This window comes from Mirounga leonina, unplaced genomic scaffold (genome assembly GCF_011800145.1).
Source record: "Mirounga leonina isolate KUSES-001 unplaced genomic scaffold, KU_Mleo_1.0 Mir_201, whole genome shotgun sequence".
Lineage (NCBI taxonomy): Eukaryota > Metazoa > Chordata > Mammalia > Carnivora > Phocidae > Mirounga > Mirounga leonina.
The window spans coordinates 20,834,801-20,856,887 of NW_023270504.1; the positions used below are offsets into that span (position 1 = coordinate 20,834,801).

Genomic DNA, 22,087 nt, shown 5'->3' on the forward strand with positions numbered 1-22,087 from the left:
AGTTGCCTGTTAAGAGTTAACATCCCATATCTGGGATGTTGTAGAAAGAATTCTTACTTTGTGGTAAGGTTGGAACCAGGTCAGTCATTTGAATGAGTCATTTTTTTTTTTAATCAGTCATTTTTTCTGTGTTCTGAGTGGCCAGATGGAGTGTGGGTGGAGTGGTTCTTCACAGAGGCCTCAGGTATACTCAGCAAGTAGGGGAGGCCAAGAGTTCAGAGCTCTGGGCTCTAGCCAAAGAAGTCCCATTTTTATCTGATTTATATGTTAAGGCTTTTCATAAAATGTAATTTGAGAAATGGACTATGCTTTAAAAAATTTTTTTGAAAGTTACTCTGTTTTTTCCATGTTTCTGTGAAGTAGAGTATTTACTATGTATTGGGCACTTACTTGCTTTTGTTTGTACTTAAATATCTAGTCTGTTCTCTGGTATGTATATATCTTCTCAGAATGATTTTTAATTTTTGTGATAGATACCTTATATTTTCTATTTCAGTACTTTTGGAATCTAACTGGTATTTGATCAGTAGTTGCTGAATGTGTGATTTGACCCACATGAATCATTGCTATTGCACGTTCTCCTTTCCAAGGTGCCAACCGGATAGTATTAGAAGACTCCAATATCTTGCAGCCTGTGGGACTGACTGTGTTTGAAAACTGGCTATACTGGATTGATAAGCAGCAGCAAATGATTGAAAAAATTGACATGACAGGCCGAGAGGGTAGAACCAAAGTCCAGGCTCGAATTGCCCAGCTTAGTGACATTCATGCAGTGAAAGAGCTGAACCTTCAGGAATATAGTAAGTGCTGATGGCATACTGTTAATTGCAGGACTCATGTTTGTTATAAGAAATTAAGATAGAATTAAGATGTTCTTCTGTGTCTTCTTACCTTTTTAAAATTTTACTTTTTTTTTTTTAAGATTTTATTTATTTGACAGAGAGAGACACAGCAAGAGAGGAAATACAAGCAGGGGGAGTGGGAGAGGGAGAAGCAGGCTTCCCACCAAGCAGGGAGCCTGATGTGGGGCTCGATCCCAGGACCCGGAGATCATGACCTGAGCCCAAGGGTGATGCTTAACTGAGCCACCCAGGCGTTCCTTCTTACCTTTTTCTTTAAAGATTTTCATGCACTTTTAATTTTGCCATTTTTTAAACTCTGTGTTTTTAAAGCCTTACATCAAACTCACCTGGGAGCTTTTTCAAATTAAACACCTTTTCCCCATAAAACAGAAGTGGGGGAAAGAAATGGTCTGGCTCATTTTCAAAAATTTCCTCAGATACAACAAGGACTGCTTGTCAAGCCTTCTTTCTCACCTTCAGCCCCTTTAAGAATACTGGTATAAAGTATATATTTCTTTTGATCCCTGTGTGCCCCCATAGTTTGAACAAAAGCAATAAATATAATTATCTTGGAATAACCTTATTAAGCAAAAACAAATTAAAAATTAGTGTGTTCAGAAGTTTTTGAAATGAACTTAGAGAAAACTGATTAACAGATGCTTTGTTTTCTTCCTCCTAGATAAATTTCTCAATTCTCAGCTTAGAAAAGTACCCATAAATTTTTTTTTAATTTACTGAAAGCTTTTAAATATGGCTAATCATCTTGCCTTAATTTCTTGTTAATATCAAAAGACTCCTCATAGCAGTCACTACTGTGGGTTTTGTGTGATTGTACCAGGAATGCTAATGTTAAATGAAATATTAAAGAGAGAACTTTTGAACGCTTGAACTTCTCAACCTGAGGCTTTCAAATCAAACTGGAATATGAAAGGAGAATAGTGGAATGAGAGCACCATTGCTTGTTCAGGTCTTCATTTTGTTGTCACTGTTCGTGAACTTAGAAGTTAGAGGCATTTGAGAATTAGAATTGTTGCCATTCTAAGTTAATGCATGTGACTCATGCTGAACATTTAATAGAAATAAGGCCTTAATTTCTAAGTTATTCAGTTGACAAATGAATCTTTTATTGCAGAAAATCTCAGTGGAGGTTTTCAGAATTTTAGGGGGGATGTCTTTTTTATAATTAAATACTTAAATACGGTTTTATATTTGGAAAAACTTTTTTTTTTCAAATTTCTAATAACATTAACAAGAGTGAGATTTTTGTTTATCAGTAGTGTCATGGGGGCACCTGGTTGGCTCAGTTGGTTAAGCGTCTGCCTTCAGCTCAGGTCATGATCTCAGGGTTCTGGGATCAAGCCCTGTATCAGGCTCCACTCAGCAACAAGTCTGCTTCTCCCTTTCCTTCTGTGATCTCTCTCGCTTTTGCGCTCTCTCAAATAAATAAATAAATAAAATCTTTTTAAAAAAAAAAAGTGTCATGGAATTAAAAGGTTGTGCTATATGTAGGTTGTGTATTCTAGTGTAATATGACTGATGTCTGTTTTGGGACATCTATGTAGTATAACCTATCTGCTCAGTTACAGACAGCTGCCTCCCTCAGTCTCATCAATACACACTGAAGCAGGACTGATGTGTTATTGAGAACACAGATAATAAATGGGTGGCTACATTAGATGCTGGTATTCTGATGACAGATGTCAAGTTGCTTACAACACAGGCTAAGTAGAAAATTCAAAGCAACTTCATTAAATCCAATTTGTAAAACAGACTTTGAAAAGTTGCCTAAGTTTGTATTTATTTAATTTATCCCAAATTTAAGGAAATTAAACATTAGTAACATTGCAAGTTACCTTTTGCAATTGACTAAGCAAATAATTTTGATTGAGTGGTTGCAATCCATGTGAACTTAAGTTTTTTTCTTCTAACGTAACAACTCTAATTTTCCGTATTTCATTAAGCTACAGTTTTTTGAGTAAAATCATCTTTTAGAAAGGTAGAATTTCTGAGTTAAAGTCTTTGGAAGACTTTTTATATTTTAAGTAGAATAATGTCCAGGTCTCTGCATTCCCCTTAGCAATGTTTTTAGTTTCAGTAATCAATTTTTTATATATATAAATATTTAAAGACAGTGGTTAATTTTGCATTATTAAATTGTCCTCATTTTCTTGTAATTGTGTAGGGATACAGTGAGGAATTATATTGTTAGTGGGATTAAAGTCCAAGGTAATTTTACATTTAGTTTTTCTTGGTAATTCATAAATAATTGATTTTGACTGAGCTGTCCTTTCTTCCCTTCCTCCTTCCCTCCCTTCCTTTTCCTTCTTCTTGTTTTTCTTTTTCAGGACAGCACCCTTGTGCTCAGGATAATGGTGGCTGTTCACATATTTGTCTTGTAAAAGGAGATGGTACTACAAGGTGCTCTTGCCCCATGCACTTGGTTCTGCTTCAAGATGAGCTATCATGTGGAGGTAAATATGTTATTTTCTTGTGCAGGTCCAAATGCCGATTAACATGTTCTATGACTTAATCTGGCATTCTGTGATTTGGCAATGAAATTGCTCTTTCTCCTAACTTGATTAGTCACTTACATTCCATTCATCTGTACTATCTTAGCCTTTTGGGTTATTCTGAGAGGGAATCCATCCTAATCTTGGGAGTAAGGTGGAAGTGCCCTTTTTTGGGGGGGAATTAATCTTGTGAATGAATGTATTTCCTAATAATAAAGTAGCTTTTTTTCACCCCAGAGAGTATCAAAATGAATTAATTCTACCTCCTGTAATCTCCATCTACTGAATTCTAGATTCTACCAAGTTTACATATCATTGCAGGAAATATATCCAGTGAAAAGAACATTCTTTTATTCACACCTGTTGGTAGTTCCCTATTGTTTTTACTTATTTACCTAGCAAAAAAACAAACAAACAACAAACTAATATCACTCTAATAATGTAGTAAATTGGTTCACTCACTCATGAGAGCGTAACAAATTGGTACATTCCTTTGTTAAAGCATAGTGTGGTGCCTGTCAAATAAATAAATAAAATCTTTTTTTTTTTTAAGAATTTTTATTTATTGGGGCACCTGAGTGGCTCAGTCGGTTAAGCATCTGCCTTTGGCTCAGGTCATGATCCCAGGGTCCTGCGATCGAGCCCTGCATCGGGCTCCCTGCTCAGCGGGGAGTCTGCTTCTCCCTCTCCCACTCACCCTGCTTGTGTTCCCTCTTTCACTGTCTCTCTGTCGAATAAATAAATAAAATCTTTAAAAAAAAAAAAAAGAATTTTTACTTATTTATTTGACACAGAGAGAGAGCACAAGAGAGGGAACAGTAGAGGGAGAGGGAGAAGCAGGACCCCCTGAGCAGAGAGCCCAATGCGGGGCTCGATCCCAGGACCCTGGGATCATGACCTAAGCTTGAAGGCAGCTGCTTAACTGACTGAGCCACCCAGGTGCCCCAATAAATAAAATCTTTAAAAAAAACAGTGAACTTTGTTATATATATTTTACCACAATAAAAAAATAACAAGTGTTTCCATATCAAGGTCCTAGGTTGTTACTCTAATAAGGCAAATCTTAGAAAAATTACCTTTATGTAATGGTAACATAGATAAAACTGAGTCAAAGATACCATTTCCACTTAGAAAATGTCTTTTAAAAAAAAAAAAAAAAAAAAAAGAAAGAAAAAAACGAAAATGTCTTTTAGAAGACCTTTGCATTTTTTCTTCACACTTAGTGATTATTTTTTTTTTAGGTTTTGTTTTTTTTTTTTTTTTGACAGAGACAGCGAGAGAGGGAACACAAGCAGGGGGAGTGGGAGAGGGAGAAGCAGGCTTCCTGCTGAGCAGGGAGCCTGATGCAGGGGTCAATCCCAGGGCCCTGGGATCATGACCTGGGCTGAAGGGAGATGCTTAACGACTGAGCCACCCAGACACCCCTTAGTGATTATTTTAAATGTGTGTATTAAATTTTTAAAAAATATATGTATTAAATTAATGGAGCCTTTCAGCAAATATGTTACCAACATTCAAATCAAGATATACAGTGTTGTCATTAAGAAAAGTACCCTGGTGTCCTTCCATAGCCATTTCTCTTCCAGAAGTAACCACTATTCTGATTTTTATCCCCATAATTTAGCTTTTCCTGTTCTTGAACTTTAGGTAGGAGTCATGGCATATGTGTTCTTTTTGTGTCTGATTCTCTTGCTTAAGATTTTTGAGATTTAGCCATGTAGAGGAATGTATCAGTAGTTTGTTTCTTTTTATTGCTGAGTAGTGTTTCATTGTAAAAATATGGCACAGTTTATTCTCCTGTTGAGGGACATTTTAATTGTTTCGTTTTTTTGTTCTTAAGAATAAAACTGCAGGGGTGCCTAGGTGGCTCAAGTCAGTTAAGGGTCTGCCTTTAGCTCAGGTCATGATCCTGGGGTCCTGGGATCAAGCCCCACATCAGGCTCGCTGCTCAGTGAGGAGTCTGCTTTTCCCTCCACCAGTCTCCCTAGCCCGTGCTCTCTCGCTCACTCTCAAATAAATAAATAAAATCTTAAAAAAAAAACTTTTTTAAGGGCGCCTGGGTGGCTCAGTCGTTAAGCGTCTGCCTTCGGCTCAGGTCATGATCCCAGGGTCCTGGGATTGAGTCCCACATCGGGCTCCCTGCTCAGCGGGAAGCGTGCTTCTCCCTCTCCCACTCCCCCTGCTTGTGTTCCTGTTCTTGCTGTCTCTGTCATATAAATAAAAATCTTTAAAAAAAAAGAAAAAACTTTTTTAAAATTAAAAATAAAAGAATAAAACCGCAGTCAGTGTTTGTGTATAAGATTTTTTTTTGTTGGAGTGCCTGACTGGCTCAGTTGGTGGAGCATGTGACTCTTGATCTTGGGGTTGTGAGTTGGAGCCCCACGTTGGGTGTAGAGATTACTTAAAAGTAAAATCCTTTTTTAAAAAAGTTTTTTTTGGGGGGGCACCTGGGTGGCTCAGTCGGTTAAGCATCTGCCTTTGCTCAGATAGTTAAATGTCTGCCTTCAGCTCAGGTCATGATCCCCTGGGATCGAGCCCTGCATTGGGCTCCCTGCTCAGCGGGGAGCCTGCTTTCCCTCTGCCTCTGCTGCTCCCCCTACTTGTGTTCTTTATCTCTCTCTCTCTCTCAAATAAATAAATAAAACCTTAAAAAAAAGATTTGGGGTGCCTAGGTGGCTCAGTCGTTAAGCGTCTGCCTTTGGCTCAGGTCATGGTCCCAGGGTCCTGGGATCGAGCCCCGCGTCGGGCTCCCTGTTCAGCCAGGAGTCTGCTTCTCCCTCTCCCACTCCCCCTGCTTGTGTTCCTCTCTCGCTGTGTCTTTCTCTGTCAAATAAATAAAAAAAATTTTTTGGTAGTTTAACATTGATTTTACTGTGGAGGTAAATGAAATACAGAATCTTAATTCATCTGCCTGACCTTCAAGATGTGTTTTCATTTGAGCCTGCCTTACCTACTCATCTCCTTTAGTGTCTCACTTTATTTTTGCTTGGCTATTTAGAGTTTGATGATTACTGTTGCATGTTCTGTTTTGTTTTGCCTCAGTGGACCTGTGGTATTTCAGAGATGTTTTTTTCTTTTTGCATGCCGTCCTAAATCTTACTTATTTTTCAAGGAGCATCTCCTCATAATCTTTAAGCCTTCACTAGCTCTTATTGTTCTCCCCTTTCTCTGAATTGTAGCACTGTTACCACAGTTTGCCTGATACGCAGTTCAGAGTGATGTTTTGTGTTATATTCATGCGTCTCTGCCCATCCCCAGTCAAATTAAAAGCACTTTAAGGACATGGACCATATATTTTACCTATTTTTATTCTCCACATGATCTGGTATAGTGCCGAATACATAATAGGCTCAAATTCCCTCTCTAAATAATATCTCAAATTCCCCATGTAAAATGTTCACCTGTAATTTACTGTATTCTCTATTTTAAAGATAAAAGGTTTGGGGTGCCTGGGTGCTTCATTTGTTTAAGCGTCCAACTCGGTTTCTGCTCAGGTCATGATCTCGTGGTCATGAGATTGAGCCCCACTTCAGACTCTGCACTCAGCGCCGAGTCTGCTTCAGATTCTCTCCTTCTCTCTCCCTCCCTCACCTGTTCACTCTCTCGCAAATAAATAAAATCTTAAAAAAAATGTTAAAAGGTTTTCTGATCCATAGTCATATTAATAAAGTTATGTTATCTAGTGTATTTACTCACAGGTTTTTAAAAGAAGTCAGCAAGCCTGTGATACAGTAGTAAAGGCAATGGACTAAAACTAAGGAGACTGTCCTTCTGGTCCTATCTTTTATTTTTAATTATCCCTTGTTTATAGGAAGCTCTGTGACCTCGGGCAGTCACTTAGCTTCTCTGAGCCTCAGTTTCCTCATTTGCAGAAACAAAGAAATTGGGCTTGAATGGCAATTCTCAGAGTGACCTCAGCAACTTTCACATTTTTAAAAATTATTGAGGACCCCAAACAGCTTTTGTTTGCATAAGTTATGTTTATATTTCGTGGTTAAAATTAAAACCAAGAACTTTAAAAAATATTTATTAAAAATAACAATAATAAACCCTTACATGTTCTCAAGTTAAACCTGTTAAGAAAGTTAACTATATTTTCTGAAGCAAAATAATTTTGGTGAGAAATGTGACATTGTTTTTACATTTTTGTAAATCTCTTCAGTGGTGGCGGGATTCTCATGTCTACTTCTGCATTCAGTCTGTTGTCGTATATGGTTTTGGTTGAAATATGTAAGGAAATTTAGCCTCATACAGAAGTGTAATTGGTGAACGGAGAGCTATAGTAATAGACTTTTCAAATAATTATGCATATATACTGAATTCTATACCAGATACTGCAGTGGTAGTTTTCTGTAGGTTTAGTTGCCATGTGGAATTTGAAACCATATTTTTTATAATCTCTTATATTAAAATCCATTCATCTATTTTGTGCTCTGAATGAATATTTTACCCAGGCATGATTTTGTAACCTTACACCATGGTCATTTGGAATACTAGAATTCCAATCAGAAATTCTAGATCTTCAGATTTTAGACAATATCAAAAACACATGTTTATATCACCACCAATCTCATTAGAAAAAACTTTTAAGTAGGGGGAATCTGTCAGGCTTGCAGTGTTGGATACAGGTTTTCCAAAATTATAATTTCTGGTTGAAAGCTCCAGTGTTATAATATGCTGCAAAAGTACAGTGTTATGATTTGCCATTGTTTTCTTTGAAGTAATAGGCTCACTAATTCATTTTTTATTTAAATTAATTAACATGTAATGTATTATTAGTTTCAGTGGTAGAGGTCAGTGATTCATCAGTCTTATATAATACCCAGTGCTTATTACATTACTTGCCCTCCTTAATGTCCATCACCCAGTTCCTCCATCCTCCCACCGCCTCCCCTCCAGCAACCCTCAGGTTGTTTCCTATGATTAGGAATCTTATGGTTTGTTTCCCTCTCTGATTTCATCTTGTTTTATTTTTCCCTCTATTCCCCTATGGTCCTCTGTTTTGTTTCTTATGTTCCACATATGAATCAGATCATATGATAATTACCTTTCTCTGATTGACTTATGTCACTTAGCACAATACCCTCTAGTTCCATCCATATCGTTGCAAATGGCAAGATTTCATTTTTTTTTAATGGCCGAGTAGTATTCCGTAGTATATATATACCACATCTTTATTCATCTGTCAGTGGACATATGGGCTCTTTCCATAATTTGGCTATTGTGGACATTGCTGCTATAAACATTGGGATGCACGTGCCCCTTCAGATCACTACATTTGTATCTTTGGGGTAAATACCCAGTAGTGCAATTGCTGGATTGTAGGGTAGCTCTATTTTCAACTTTTTGAGGAAACTCCATACTGTTTCCTAGAGTGACTGTACGAGTTTGCATTCCCATCAACAGTGTAGGAGGGTTCCCCTTTCTCCGCATCCTCACCAACATCTGTTGTTACCTGCCTTGTGAATTTTAGCCATTCTGACTAATGACAATTAGTCATTCTGACTAATGACTCTGACAATGAGGTGGTATCTCATTGAGGTTTTGATTTGGATTTCCCTGATGCTGAGTGATGTTGAGCACTTTTTCATGTGTCTGTTGGCCATTTGGATGTTTTTGGAGAAATGTCTGTTCATGTCTTCTGCCCATTTCTGTTGAGTTTGGTAAGTTCTTTATAGATTTTGGATACTAGCCCTTTATCTGATATGTCATTTGCAAATACCTTCTCCCATTCTGTTGATTGGCCCTTGGTTTTATCAACTGTTTCCTTTGCTGTGTAAAAGCTTTTTATCTTGATGAAGTTCCAGTAGTTCATTTCTGCCCTTGCTTCCCTTGCCTTTGGAGACGTGTCTAGCAAGAAGCTACTGCAGCAGAGGCCACAGAGGTTGCTGTCTCTCTTCTCCTCTAGGATGTTGATGGATTCCTGTCTCATATTTAAGTCTGTCCTCCATTTTGAGTCTATTTTTGTGTAAGGTGTAAGGAAATGGTCCAGTTTCACTCTTCTGCATGTGGCTGTCCAGTTTTCTGAACACCATTTGTTGAAGAGACTGTCTTTTTTCCATTGGACATTCTTTCCTGCTTTGTCAAAGATTAGTTGACCATAGAGTTGAGGGTCGATTTCTGGCTTCTCTGTTCTGTTCCATTGATGTATGTGTCTGTTTTTGTGCCAGTACCATACTGTCTTGATGATGACAGCTTTGTAATAGAGCTGGAAGTCCGGAATTGTGATGCCACCAGCTTTGCTTTTCTTTTTCAACATTCCTTTGGCTATTCAGGGTCTTTTCTGGTTCCTTCCAAATTTTATTTGTTCCAGCTCTGTGAAAAAAGTTGAAGGTATTTTGATAGGGATTGCATTAAATGTGTAGATGGCTCTGGGTAGCATAGACATTTTAACAATATTTGTTCTTCAGTCTATGAGGATGGAACATTTTTCCATTTCTTTGTGTTTTCCTCAGTTTCTTTCATTTGTGTTCTATAGTTTTCTGAGTATAGATCCTTTGCCTTTTTGGTTAGATTTATTCCTAGGTATCTTGTGGTTTTGGGTGCAATTGTAAATAGGATCGACTCCTTAATTTCTCTTTCTTCTGTCTCATTGTTAGTGTAGAGAAATGCAGCTGATTTCTGTGCATTGATTTTATATCCTGCCACTTTGCTGAATTCCTGTATGAGTATTAGCAATTTTGGGGTAGAGTCTTTTGGGTTTTTCACATAGAATATCATGTAATCTGGGAAGGGTGAGAGTTTGACTTCTTTGCCAATTCAAATGCCTTTTATTTCTTTTTGTTGTCTGATTGCTGAGGCTAGGACTTCTAGTACTATGTTGAACAACAGTAGTGATAGTGGACATCCCTGGCTTGTTCCTGACCTTAGGGGGAAAGCTGTCATTGAGAATGGTATTTGCCCTGGGCTTTTTGTATAGGGCTTTTATGATACTGAGGTATGTTCCCTCTATCTCTACACTGTGAAGAGTTTTAATCAAGAAAGGATACTGTACTTTGTCAAATGCTTTTTCTGCATCTATTGAGAGTATCATATGGTTTTTGTCCTTTCTTTTATTAACGTAGTGTATCACATTGATTGGTGGATGTTGAACTACCCTTGCAGCCCAGGGATAAATCCCACTTCGTCATGGTGAATGATCCTTTTAATGTACTGTTGGATCCTTTTGCCTAGTATCTTGGTGAGAATTTTTGCATCCATGTTCATCAGGGATATTGGTCTGTAATTCTCTTTTTTGTGGGGTCTTTGTCTGGCTTTGGGATCAAGGCAATGCTGGCGTTACAGAACAAGTTTGGAAGTTTTATTTCCATTTCTGTTATTTGGACTAGCTTCAGAAAAATAGGTATTAATTCTTCTATTTTGTAGAATTCCCCTGGAAAGCCATCCGGCCCTGGACTCTTGTTTTTGAGAGATTTTGATTACTGCTTCAATTTCCTTGCTGGTTATGGGTCTGTTAAGGTTTTCTATTTCTTCCTGTTTCAGTTTTGGTAGTTTATACATCTCTAGGAATGCATCCATTTCTTCCAGATTGCCAATTTGTTTGCATATAATTGCTCATGATATGTTCTTATAATTGTATTACTTCGGTGTTGGTTGTGATCTCTTCTCTTTCATTCATTATTTTCTTTATTTGGGTCCTTTTTTCTTTTTGATAAGTCTGGCCAGGGGTTTATCAATTTTATTAAGTCTTTCAAAGAACCAGCTCCTAGTTCCGTTGATCTGTTCTACTGTTCTTTTGGTTTCTATTTCATTTCTGCTCTAAGCTTTATTATTTCTCTTCTCCTACTGGGTTTAGGCTTTATTTTCTGTTCTTTCTCCAGCTCCTTCAGGTGTGAAGTTAGGTGTGTATTTGAGACCTTTCTTGAGAAAGGCTTGTAGTGCTGTATACTTCCCTCTTAACTGCCTTTGCTGCATCCCAAAGGTTTTGAACAGTTATGTTTTCATTTTCATTTGTTTCCATGAGTTTTTAATGTTCTCCTTTAATCCCTGTTTGACCCATTCATTCTTTAGTAGGATGCTCTTTAGCCTCCCTGTATTTGAGTTCTTTCCAAATTTCCTCTTGTGATTGAGTTCCATTTTCAAAGCACTGTGGTCCAAAAATACACAGAGAATGATCCCAATCTTTTGGTACTGGTTGAGACCTGATTTGTGGCCTACTATGTGATCTATTATGGAGAATGTTCCATGTGCACTCGAGAAGAATGTGTATTCTCTTGCTTTAGGATGGAATGTTCTGAATATATGAAGTCCATCTGGTCCAGTGTGTCATTCAAAGCCCTTGTTTCCTTGTTGATCTTCTGCTTAGACAACCTGTCCATTGCAGTAAAGTGGGGTGTTAAAGTTCCCTACTACTATTGTGTTATTATCGATGTGTTTCTTTAATTTTATTAATTGGTTTATAAAATTAGCTGCTCCCATGTTAGGGGCATAAATATTTACAATTGTTAGATCTTCTTGTTGGATAGACCCTTTAATTATGATGTAGTGTCCTTCCTCATCTCTTATTATAGTCTTTGGTTTAAAATCTAATTTATCTGATATAAGGATTGCCACCCAGCTTTCTTTTGATGTCCATTAGCATGATAAATGGTTTTCCACCCCCCGACTTTAAATCTGGAGATGTCTTTGGGCCTAAAATGAGTTTCTTGCAGACAGCATATCAGTGGTGATGCTTTTTTTCCAGTCTGATACCCTGTGTCTTTTGATTGGGGCATTTAGCTCATTTACATTCAGAGTAGCTATTGAAAAATATGAATTTAGTGCCATTGTATTACCTGTAAAGTCATTGTTTCTTTATATTATTATATATATTAAAATTCTTTTATTTCTCCAGAAAGAGATTCTCTAGTGTCTTCTATGCTTTTTTCAAGTCCAACTAGCATCTTTATAATCATTATTCTGAACTCTAGTTCTGACATCTTACTTATGTCCATACTGATTAGGTCCCTGGCAGTCAGTCCTGCCTCTTGTTTTCTTTTTTGAGGTGAGTTTTTCTGTCTTGTCATTCTGTCCAGAGAAGAATAGCTGAACAGGAGAACAAAATACTAAAATAGCAATGACAACCCTAGAGAAATACACACTAAACAAATCAGAAGAGACTGAAAACAGAAAAAAGAAAAAAATTAAAATTAAAAAAAAAAAAAAGAATATAATCAGACAGATGAATAGCAATACACTGGATCCTGTGTATATTTTGGTCTGTTTGTTAGAAAACTAGGTCCAAAATTGTAAGGAAAGAAAAACTTATATATGTACAAAAATAAAATTAAATACAATGAAAGGATAGAATGTAACTGTAAAAATGAAAGTTAAAAGACAAAAGAAAAAAAAGAAAACAAGAAAGATTATAAACAGACAGGTGAACAGAACAGAGCAATACACAATACACTATATCCTGAGTGTATTTTGGTTGGTTTGTTAGAAAAAATTACATCTCAAAATTGTGAAGAAAGAAAAGCTTATATATATGTACACATTTTATATATATATATATATATACACACACACAAAAATAAAATTAAATACATTAAAAGGATAGAATGTAATTGTAGAGATAAAAATTTTGAAAAGACTTTAACAAAAAAAAGAAAAGTTAAAAAAAAAAAAGAGTATCAGACAGGTGAAGAGAACAGATCCATACACTAGATTCTGGGTGTATTATGGTCTGTTAGAAGAAACTGCTTTCCAAAATTATAAAGAAAGAAAAACTTATATACAAAAATTAAATACAACAAAAAGATAGAATGTAACTGTAAACATGAAAATTCCAAAAGTTGATAAAATAAGAAATTGGTTGAAAAAGGAAAGAGACAAAAAAAATTGAAAGACTAAGGAATCATGGGGGGAAAAACATGAATTCTATATACTGTTTTCCCCTAGTGCTGTCGTTTTACAGTTGTATATGATGATTGGTAAACTTGGTCTTAGTGGGATGTTTTTGCTGATCTTCTGGGGGAAAGGCCTATTGCGTTGATTCTTGGGTGTCTTTGTCCCAGCTGGAACTGCACCACCCTTGCCAGAGGGCCAGGCTAAGTAAGCGGCTCCAGATTGCTCTATGTGGCTTTTGTTCCCTGAAGGCTTTCTGTGCTCTTTAGAGGATGACAGTGAAAATGGCAGCCTCCCAATCCCCAGCCCCGGAGCGGAGAGTGGGGGCCCCACTTCTCAGTGTGCTCTCAGGGAAAAGCAATCAATCACTTCCATCTCCCTGGTCTCCAACCGCACTCCGTGCTCACCCAACTTGTGACCAGGTATTTCTGTCTCAGGCCCATAACCCCGTTTCAAGGCTCCAAACCCTGCAGACTTGTGTGGTGTGCACTTGTGCCACTCCTGGGGGAAAGAGTGGGGTCTTGCTGTGGTTCTGCTGCTCACTGGGCCCCTGCTCGGAGAGCAGTCACCCCACGGTGGTTGGTGGCCCCTCCAACGGAGCAGTCACCCCTGGGTTGGTGGTATATGATAACCCCAAGCTGAGAGCCCATTCCTGGGCTCGCTGATTGCAGCCAGATTCCCTGCTCCAGTGCCTGGGAACTCTGCCACAGTCAGGCACCCCTGGTCTTCCTGTGACCCCGGAGATCCTGAGACCACACTGTCCCACCTAGGATTCCGCCCCACTTTTCCACCTGAACACTTTTCAGGCAGGGACATCCCTGACCGGAGCAGACTTCTAAAAGTTCTGATCTTGTGCTCTGCTGCTCTTATCACTCTCGGGTGCCGGCTTATGGAGGCTCCCTCCCCGCTCAGTTTATCTTCTGATATATGGCCTCAGATTCACTTCTCTGCACCTCCTACCTTGCAGAAAGTGGTCACTTTTCTATTTGTAGAGTTGCAGCTTAGATCTCTGGTTGAGTTCATAGGTGTTCAGAATGATTTGATAGCTATCTAGCTGAATTCTTGGGACTAGACGAAACTGAGGTCTCCTACTCCTCCACCATCTTGGACTATCTCCTCGCTAATTCATATTTTTTTAAACTTCTTGCCAGATACCGAAGTGTAAATAACTATAGTTTATTTGTCAGTTCTTTCAATTTTAAAATAAAAATAGTGTTCCATTTTGGGTTGAGCTTAGAACTCAAAGTGCTTTCCTGTGAGAAACCATCATACTGAGGTATACAACCTGAGCTTTATGCATACTTCCCATTTTATCAAATGCTATTGAAGAGACAGCATGTATTCCAAGAGTTGATTTTAATATAGTTAATATTTTTACTGGTTCATCAAGAACATTTTAAAATAAAACTGGCTTTTTTTTTTTTTTAAACTCTGAGTGTGTGGCTGTACAGAATGCAGTGACTACTAATAACAGTTTGATAACCACTTGAGTTTGCTAATGTGCCAAGACTTTTACCAGCCATTCCTTTTGTTGAGTCAGGGCAAGTGTGGTAGAAAGGCAAGTGGCATCTCGGTATTATTATAAAATAGTTTTGACTTTGTAGATCCTCTTACCCAAGGGTTCCTGGGCTGCTCTTTGAGAACCTCATCACTAGAAAATTTATGAATTGTAAGCTAACTTTAAAATATTTGTAGGTGGATGATTATGGTGATTATTCCTCAGTTATGTGTGAGATTATAATGGATGGCAAATAATCCTACTTGAATTATATGAGAAAACTTTTTTCTGTCTTATAGTTTTGCAAGTTAGTAAATCTAAATGTAGTAGTGTAAAAATTGTATTTATTTTCTGGTTAGATGGGGTAGTTTACAGATTTTATCTATTAAAAAGTGTTTTGCATATGTTAAGTGAGCTTCACTCAAGTGTGTTTGTACATTTGTGTGACTCTTGTGTTTTTGTCACTCTTCTCCCCCTTGTTCATTTGAAGAACCCCCAACATGTTCTCCTCAGCAGTTCACTTGCTTCACGGGAGAAATTGACTGTATTCCTGTGGCTTGGCGCTGTGATGGGTTTACTGAATGTGAAGACCACAGTGACGAGCTCAATTGTCCCGTATGCTCAGAGTCCCAGTTCCAGTGTGCCAGTGGGCAGTGTATTGATGGTGCCCTCCGATGCAATGGAGATGCAAACTGCCAGGATAAATCAGATGAGAAGAACTGTGAAGGTATCTGAAATTCCTGGGGCCTGGTTGTGTAGTCTTTTTTTCCATTAATATTCAGTTGTTTGAAATTCAGGGTATTGCTTTGGCTCAATGGTAGATTTGGGGTTTTTTCAAGTACATTTAACTTTATTATGTTTAAACCTAGTAGCATGTTCCATATTGTTGTTTTAATCCACTTATCATGCATAAGGTTTATACACTTTAATAAGCTTTGCAGATTGAGGATGAGGCCTATAAGTTAGACCTTCAGTATGTAAAAATAGTCCTTGTTTCCATTGAACTCTGATTTAGGTTTATTCATTACAATGTAAAATAATTTCATATCTTCCTCTTTGCACCACTAACCTTTAACATGGTAAAAACAAATTCTCTAGAATTTTTTAGTGTCTAGAAAAGCACGTAGAGGGCACCTGGGTGGCTCAGGCAGTTAAGCTCTGCCTTCAGCTCAGGTCATGATCCCAGGGTCCTGGGATTGAGCCCTGGTTTGGGCTCCCTGCTCAGCGGGGAGTCTGCTTCTCCTTCTGCACCTACCCACTGCTTGTGCACACTTTCTCCTCTCTCTCAGATAGATAGATAGATAAATCAATCAGTCAATCAATCAATCAAAGAAAGAAATGCATGTAGATAGAATTCTTTAATTCTTAACAGAATTATTAGTGAAAGATGAAATTTAATGTAAAGAACAAAATAGGAAATTTCCTGCTGGATTTCTTTTTCTACTCTTTTCTCTCTACCAATGGAAATCCCCAGAGAATAATTTTTAAGTTATATTTTAAAGTCTAATTTGTTTTTCATTTACATCCAGAAAGTACTTTTTGACTCTTGCCAGAGTTTGACTTTACATGCTAGTAAAAATAAGAAAACTATTTACATTTTTTCCCCAGTGCTTTGTTTAATTGATCAGTTCCGCTGTTCCAACGGTCAGTGCATTGGAAAACATAAGAAATGTGATCATAATGTGGATTGCAGTGACAAGTCAGATGAACTGGATTGTTGTAAGTAGGACTAAAACTTTATATATTACTCTTACAGGACAATTTTTAAAATAGTTTTTCCTTTTCTTCATGGGTGAATTTCACTTATAATTAGTATTTCTTTATTAAGAAGCAAGCATTAGGGGCGCCTGGTTGGCTCAGTCAGTTAAGCATCCAACTCTTGATTTCAGCTCAGGTCATGATCCTCAGGGTCATGAGATCAAGCCTTACATCGGGCTTCCTGCTCAGCTGGGAGTCTGCTTGAGAGTCTCTCCCTCTACCCCCTACTTGCACTCTCTCTTTCTCCCTAGAATAAATAAATAAAAATCTTTACAAAAAAAAAGAAGAAGAAGAAGAAAAGAAACAAGCATTAATATTAAGCTAGTTATTTGTACCAGGATTTTTTATGTTTTGCTTTTAATAATTCCTTAAAGACAGCAGTTTTCTTTGCACAAAAATCTCCACAGAAACATTAAGGAAAGCATCAGAAAAGAATAAATATTATTTTGCCACAACTAAAGTTAGTAAAGTCTCAAACCATTTAGATATGTAGAAATCAGTCAGTGGTATAAACTTGAGATTCTGAACATTATCCCATGTTTATCATCTCTCACTTTTTTCTTGACATGTTTCCACCAGTTTCTCAGTGACTTTAAGAGCTTCCTTAAAATGCACCTGAGGATTCTTATGCCAACATATACCCCTATGCCTAAAGACTCTAGGGTACATAACTCATAGTTTCTTCAAGGTTCATAACTATTGACAAATGCCCTGACTTAAACTATATCCCAAACTGATAAACTTAATTCTGAATGGAATTCAGAATAAGTCAGGTCTAGGGGCGCCTGGGTGGCTCAGTCGTTGAGCGTATGCCTTCGGCTCAGGTCATGATCCCAGGGTCCTGGGATCGAGCCCTGCATCGGGCTCCCTGCACCACGGGAAGCCTGCTTCTCCCTCTCCCACTCTCCCTGCTTGTGTTCCCTCTCTCGCTGTGTCTCTCTCTCTGTCAAATAAATAAATAAAATCTTTAAAAAAAAAAAAAAAGTCAGGTCTACCCTGTCAAACTGATTTAGTGAAATTTAGGTAGAATTCATTTAAAAATTCTTTACACATAATGAAGACTTTAAGCTGGTATTTTTACAAAATTCAAATGGGATCCTTACTAAGACTTTTAGAACTTACTCATTTATTCAGCAGACTTTTACTGAATACCTGCCATGTGTTGAGGGTACATGGTTCCTGTACCAAGTTTCTCAAAGTCCTCTCTGGTTGAGCTAGTAGTAAGAATAAAGATTTTAAAGCCAAATAGAGATGGATTTGAATTCTAGCTCCACCTCTTACCAGCAAATTATTTGTTGTTAAACTTGAGTTGCTTTATCTTTAAAATGAAGATAATATTTAAGCCTGGTGGTTGTGAGAAAATTAAACAATTCAATGTATATAAGCTCTATAGCCTGGCTCATAGTAGACACTGTTGATAAAGGAGTGTGATAAGTGGTATTAAATGTGCTATAATAGAGATCTTTACAAATAGCATCAAAAAAGAGAGTGGTCCGATCTTCAGGAGTGAACATGGGGTTCATCAAGGAAGACATCTTAGAAAAATGATACTTAAAATTGGGCCTTGATCAGTGAAGAGTGTTAATTGTATAGATAAATGGAGAGATTGTGGGGCGCCTGGGTGGCTCAGTTGGTTAAGCGACTGCCTTCGGCTCAGGTCATGATCCTGGAGTCTCGGGATCGAGTCCCACATCGGGCTCCCTGCTCGGCAGGGAGTCTGCTTCTCCCTCTGACCCTCCCCCCTCTCATGTGCTCTCCCTCATTCTCAAATAAATAAATTAAAAAAAAAAAAAAATGGAGAGATTGTATTCCAAGCAGAGAGTATGCTATTCAAAAAGAGAGTGGAACAGGCACCTTTGGGAAACTACATGTAACTGGGACTGCCAGAATACAAGCTATGTCTTGAGGAGGGGTATCAGCAAGAGAACATATGTAAAGGTAAGATCAGAGAAGACTTTGCTTTTCTTTGAAAGAGCCTAGACATAGCATCCAGAATAACGGAGAGCCATTGAAAAGCTAAGGAAAGGACTGGCATGGCTATGTAATTGTGAAAGCTGTAAAAATAGATGGATTGGAAGTATAAGATAATGGGCAGGGAAATGTTAGATTGATTGCTTTCACACATTTTGATCACATCAAGAGGAATACAGTGATGTGGGTGTACACATGAAGAAACAAAAGTGTCATACAACAGTACTTACCCATATGATATAGAATGTATTCTGAAATTTTCTGTTTTAAAATGCTGATTGCAACCCACTAAATTGTTTTCACCATCTAATGACTTGCAGCCTCTAATTTAAAAATACTTAAGAGGCTATCATAGTTCAGGCAGAAGATAATTATCTAAATCAAGAGGAGCACTGGTAGTGGAAAGGAGGGGATAGATTTCAGAAATAGAGTAAAAAAGGTTTTGCAACCATTTAGATGTAGTTGATAAGTTTAGGTTGACTCACAAGTACCTCACTGAGTGACTGGAGTCATTAACTAGAATATATAGCAGAGACTGAAAACTGAAGGATCATTCCGTATCTTGGGGTCCGGATGTAATATTTGTCTGATACAGGTTTTTTATTACTTTTTTAAAATTTAATTTAAATGCCTTTGATTTGCCACAGGTGCCATCATTTATTTATGATCTGCTTTATTCCTGGGAGCCACAAAACCTGTTGGATATTGGTGAAGATGAGTGTGCAGGGTAGATAGGTTGCATTCAGGTTGTCAATGGGATATCCCAATGAAGCTGTTCAGGAAGTTGTTGTCCATTGTGTGGGTCTTTAGCTCAAGAGAGAGATTTGGCCTCTTCAGTTTATTAAAGATAATTAAAGCTGAGGCATTGTGGATGAAGTCTCTCAGAGAGAGTTAAGTAGAGGAAAATAGTGGGACATAGAACTATGGCAAGAACTCTGCACTTAAGAGACGGAAGAGAAGGAAACAAATGGAAACAGAATAATCAGAGCTAGTAAAACTAAGAGAGTGATATTTTGGAAGGATATTGATTAGGCATTTTTGAGAAGAAAACAAGAGCCATCGGTATTGAATGTTTGGAGAGGTCAGTAAGATGAAGAGTTTAATGAATATGGCAAATAGGAGAACTTTGACCTTTGTCAGACAAGTTTTACTGTGGCCGTGAGGATACAAACCTGATTTCAGTGAGTTAAGATGTGAAGACTAAGAATTGGAGATAGTGAGTATAAACTATTCTTTCTTGAAGCTTGGCATTAGAAAGCAATGCCAAGGCACTGGAAAGGAATAAGAAAGATAGATGACTGCTCACAAGGACTAGGGAGAATCTGTACCCCCGAGTCCACAGACAACATATGTAACTGGCAGCCTCTGCATATTCTGTAACTTAGTGATAGCATTTTCTCTCATTTATTTAATCTGTCGGAAGTCAAGTTTAGCTGTGTGGGTGGGAGATTTAAGGTAAGATGAAGCAGAAGAGAGGTTTTTAAAAGATCTGTAGTTGTAAGGCCCCTGAATGGCTCAGCTGATTAAGCATCTGACTCTTGATTTCCGCTCAGGTCATGATCTCAGGGTCATGAGATTGAGCCTGTTGTAGGGATGTGCTCAGTGGGGAGTCTGCTTTAGATTTTCTCCCTCTCCCTCCCTCTCTGCCCCTCTTCCCCGCTCACACTCTTGCTCTCTCAAAAATAATTTCACACACACACACACACACACACACACATAAAAGATCTGCAGTGTGAGATATAGTCTGACTATTCAGAATGGAAGGATTTTCCTTCCAAACAGAAGAGTAACGCTCTAAACTTGACAAGCCCTTTTACTATTTACCTTCACCTGTAATATTGATGCCTCCTGCTTTTAGAGCCTCATAGCTCACAGATCTGGTAAAGGTGAGTGCCATGCACAGGGTCTTCCTCTAGTGCTCTCAGGCTCTGGCCTTTGTAAGTACTCAAGTATCAGAGACCTTACGTTTCTTGCCCTCAGGCAATAGATTCACTCTGAAGGCACCAGCATATTGGGCCTGAGAGCTAGTGCTCTCTTTAGCTTCTGATCTCCCTTCACCAGGCCTATATGTCACTTTTCAAACCTAAAATCAAGCTCAGAGCTGCTTTTGGCTTCTTCATTATGCCAGGTAAAACATTTGATGACTTTCCTAGGTCCATCCCTTTTGGCCCTAAAATTTTCTCTGAAATTCAAAATAACCATGTTATTTTATGATATACAAAATGAAGTAGGATAAATTTTATCTGTGTATTTAGAGCTTAATGATGTTTAAATCTATGATTCACTTACATCTTTGTTTTTATGAATTTATAGATACACTTTTCAATGTATTTTATTTCTGTCTTCACTTAAAGATAGTTCATTTTGATTTCTAATGATATTTACCTATATACCTAATGGGGTATGGTGTATAAGTATTCATAGAAATAAAAAAATGGTTGTGAGTTGTCTTCACTAGCTCACATTCTACTCAGAAGCCCTCTTTTTAATAACTATTTTGAGTCTACAGTTGTTTCTCCTTTATATAACTCTACTGCATTCTCATTTTAGATCCAACTGAGGAACCAGCTCCACAGGCCACCAACACGGTTGGTTCAGTTATTGGAGTAATTGTCACCATTTTTGTGTCTGGAACCATATACTTTATCTGCCAGAGAATGTTGTGTCCACGTATGAAGGGAGATGGGGAAACCATGACTAATGACTATGTAGTTCATGGACCAGCTTCTGTGCCCCTTGGTTATGTGCCACATCCGAGTTCTTTGTCAGGATCTCTTCCAGGTGAGTTAAGACTGATCCATTGAGAATCAAGTCTGGGATACTGGCAGAATTGCCAACTTTCCATTATGGAAATAGGATATTGCCTAGAGTCTATTCCAAACTAGACTACTTTGGGTTTAAAAACTTCTAAGAACAAATGTTCTCTTTTACTTTTAGCACTGTCTCTTTTTATGAAAGGTTATAAAGCAAATACATAATACCCATATTTATACATACCGACTGCATTTATTGCACGTACTACATGTACTGCATTTCTGGATGTGCTCTCCTGAAAGTAAATAGCTAGACATTTGTTGAGGAGTCATAAACCACAGGTCCTTTAGGTGCACTACCGGGGGACCTCAGTACTATGGAGCCCAGCAGTTAAAGGTGGGAAAAAAATAGATTAAGATTCCTTTTCAGCAAAGATTGGAAATAGCTGGGTGATAACAGGGAGGGATATATTATCTTAGGCTATGCCTAAACAATAACTAAGTAGCCAGAAATTCCACGTGTTTGGGTAGACCATATTGCCCTAGGGAAGTACGGCTTTCTTTTCAGTGCCTTCTGGTGCCCATAGTGAAAAGAAGCCTTTTTTTAAATGAATATGGAGAGGGAGGCAAAAGCTCTCAGAAAATAAGAACTTACTCTGGGTGTAAATCTAAGAAAACAGATACGATTTTGAAACTATTAATGATAATGATTCCTTGTTGCTATACCTATTTTCAGTTAGTGGAATATGGGAAGTCACTTGGAAAATAATAGAATTTCTTCTTCCACATTGGTGGTTGTGATTCCAACAACATTTGCATCTAGAAGATGAAGAAGTAATCCGTACTTTGTATTAATGCCCTTAAAAGTGGATTTAGTTTCCCCTTGAGTAAATCTGTTCTTTAATCTATCCTGCTTTACAACCTCCACTC

The 22,087-nt window shown here is 37.8% G+C and overlaps 1 protein-coding gene across 2 annotated transcripts in view; it reads left to right on the forward strand.

Moving 5' to 3' along the window:
• LRP6 (LDL receptor related protein 6) overlaps positions 1-22,087 on the forward strand; it is a 178,402-nt gene that overhangs the window by 146,982 nt on the left and 9,333 nt on the right. For both annotated transcript variants that reach the window (XM_035028204.1, XM_035028206.1), the window contains 5 exons: positions 591-800; positions 3,188-3,313; positions 15,166-15,402; positions 16,284-16,394; positions 20,955-21,185. In XM_035028204.1, the coding sequence (XP_034884095.1) occupies positions 591-800; positions 3,188-3,313; positions 15,166-15,402; positions 16,284-16,394; positions 20,955-21,185 (915 nt within the window). The remainder of the gene's footprint in view (positions 1-590; positions 801-3,187; positions 3,314-15,165; positions 15,403-16,283; positions 16,395-20,954; positions 21,186-22,087) is intronic.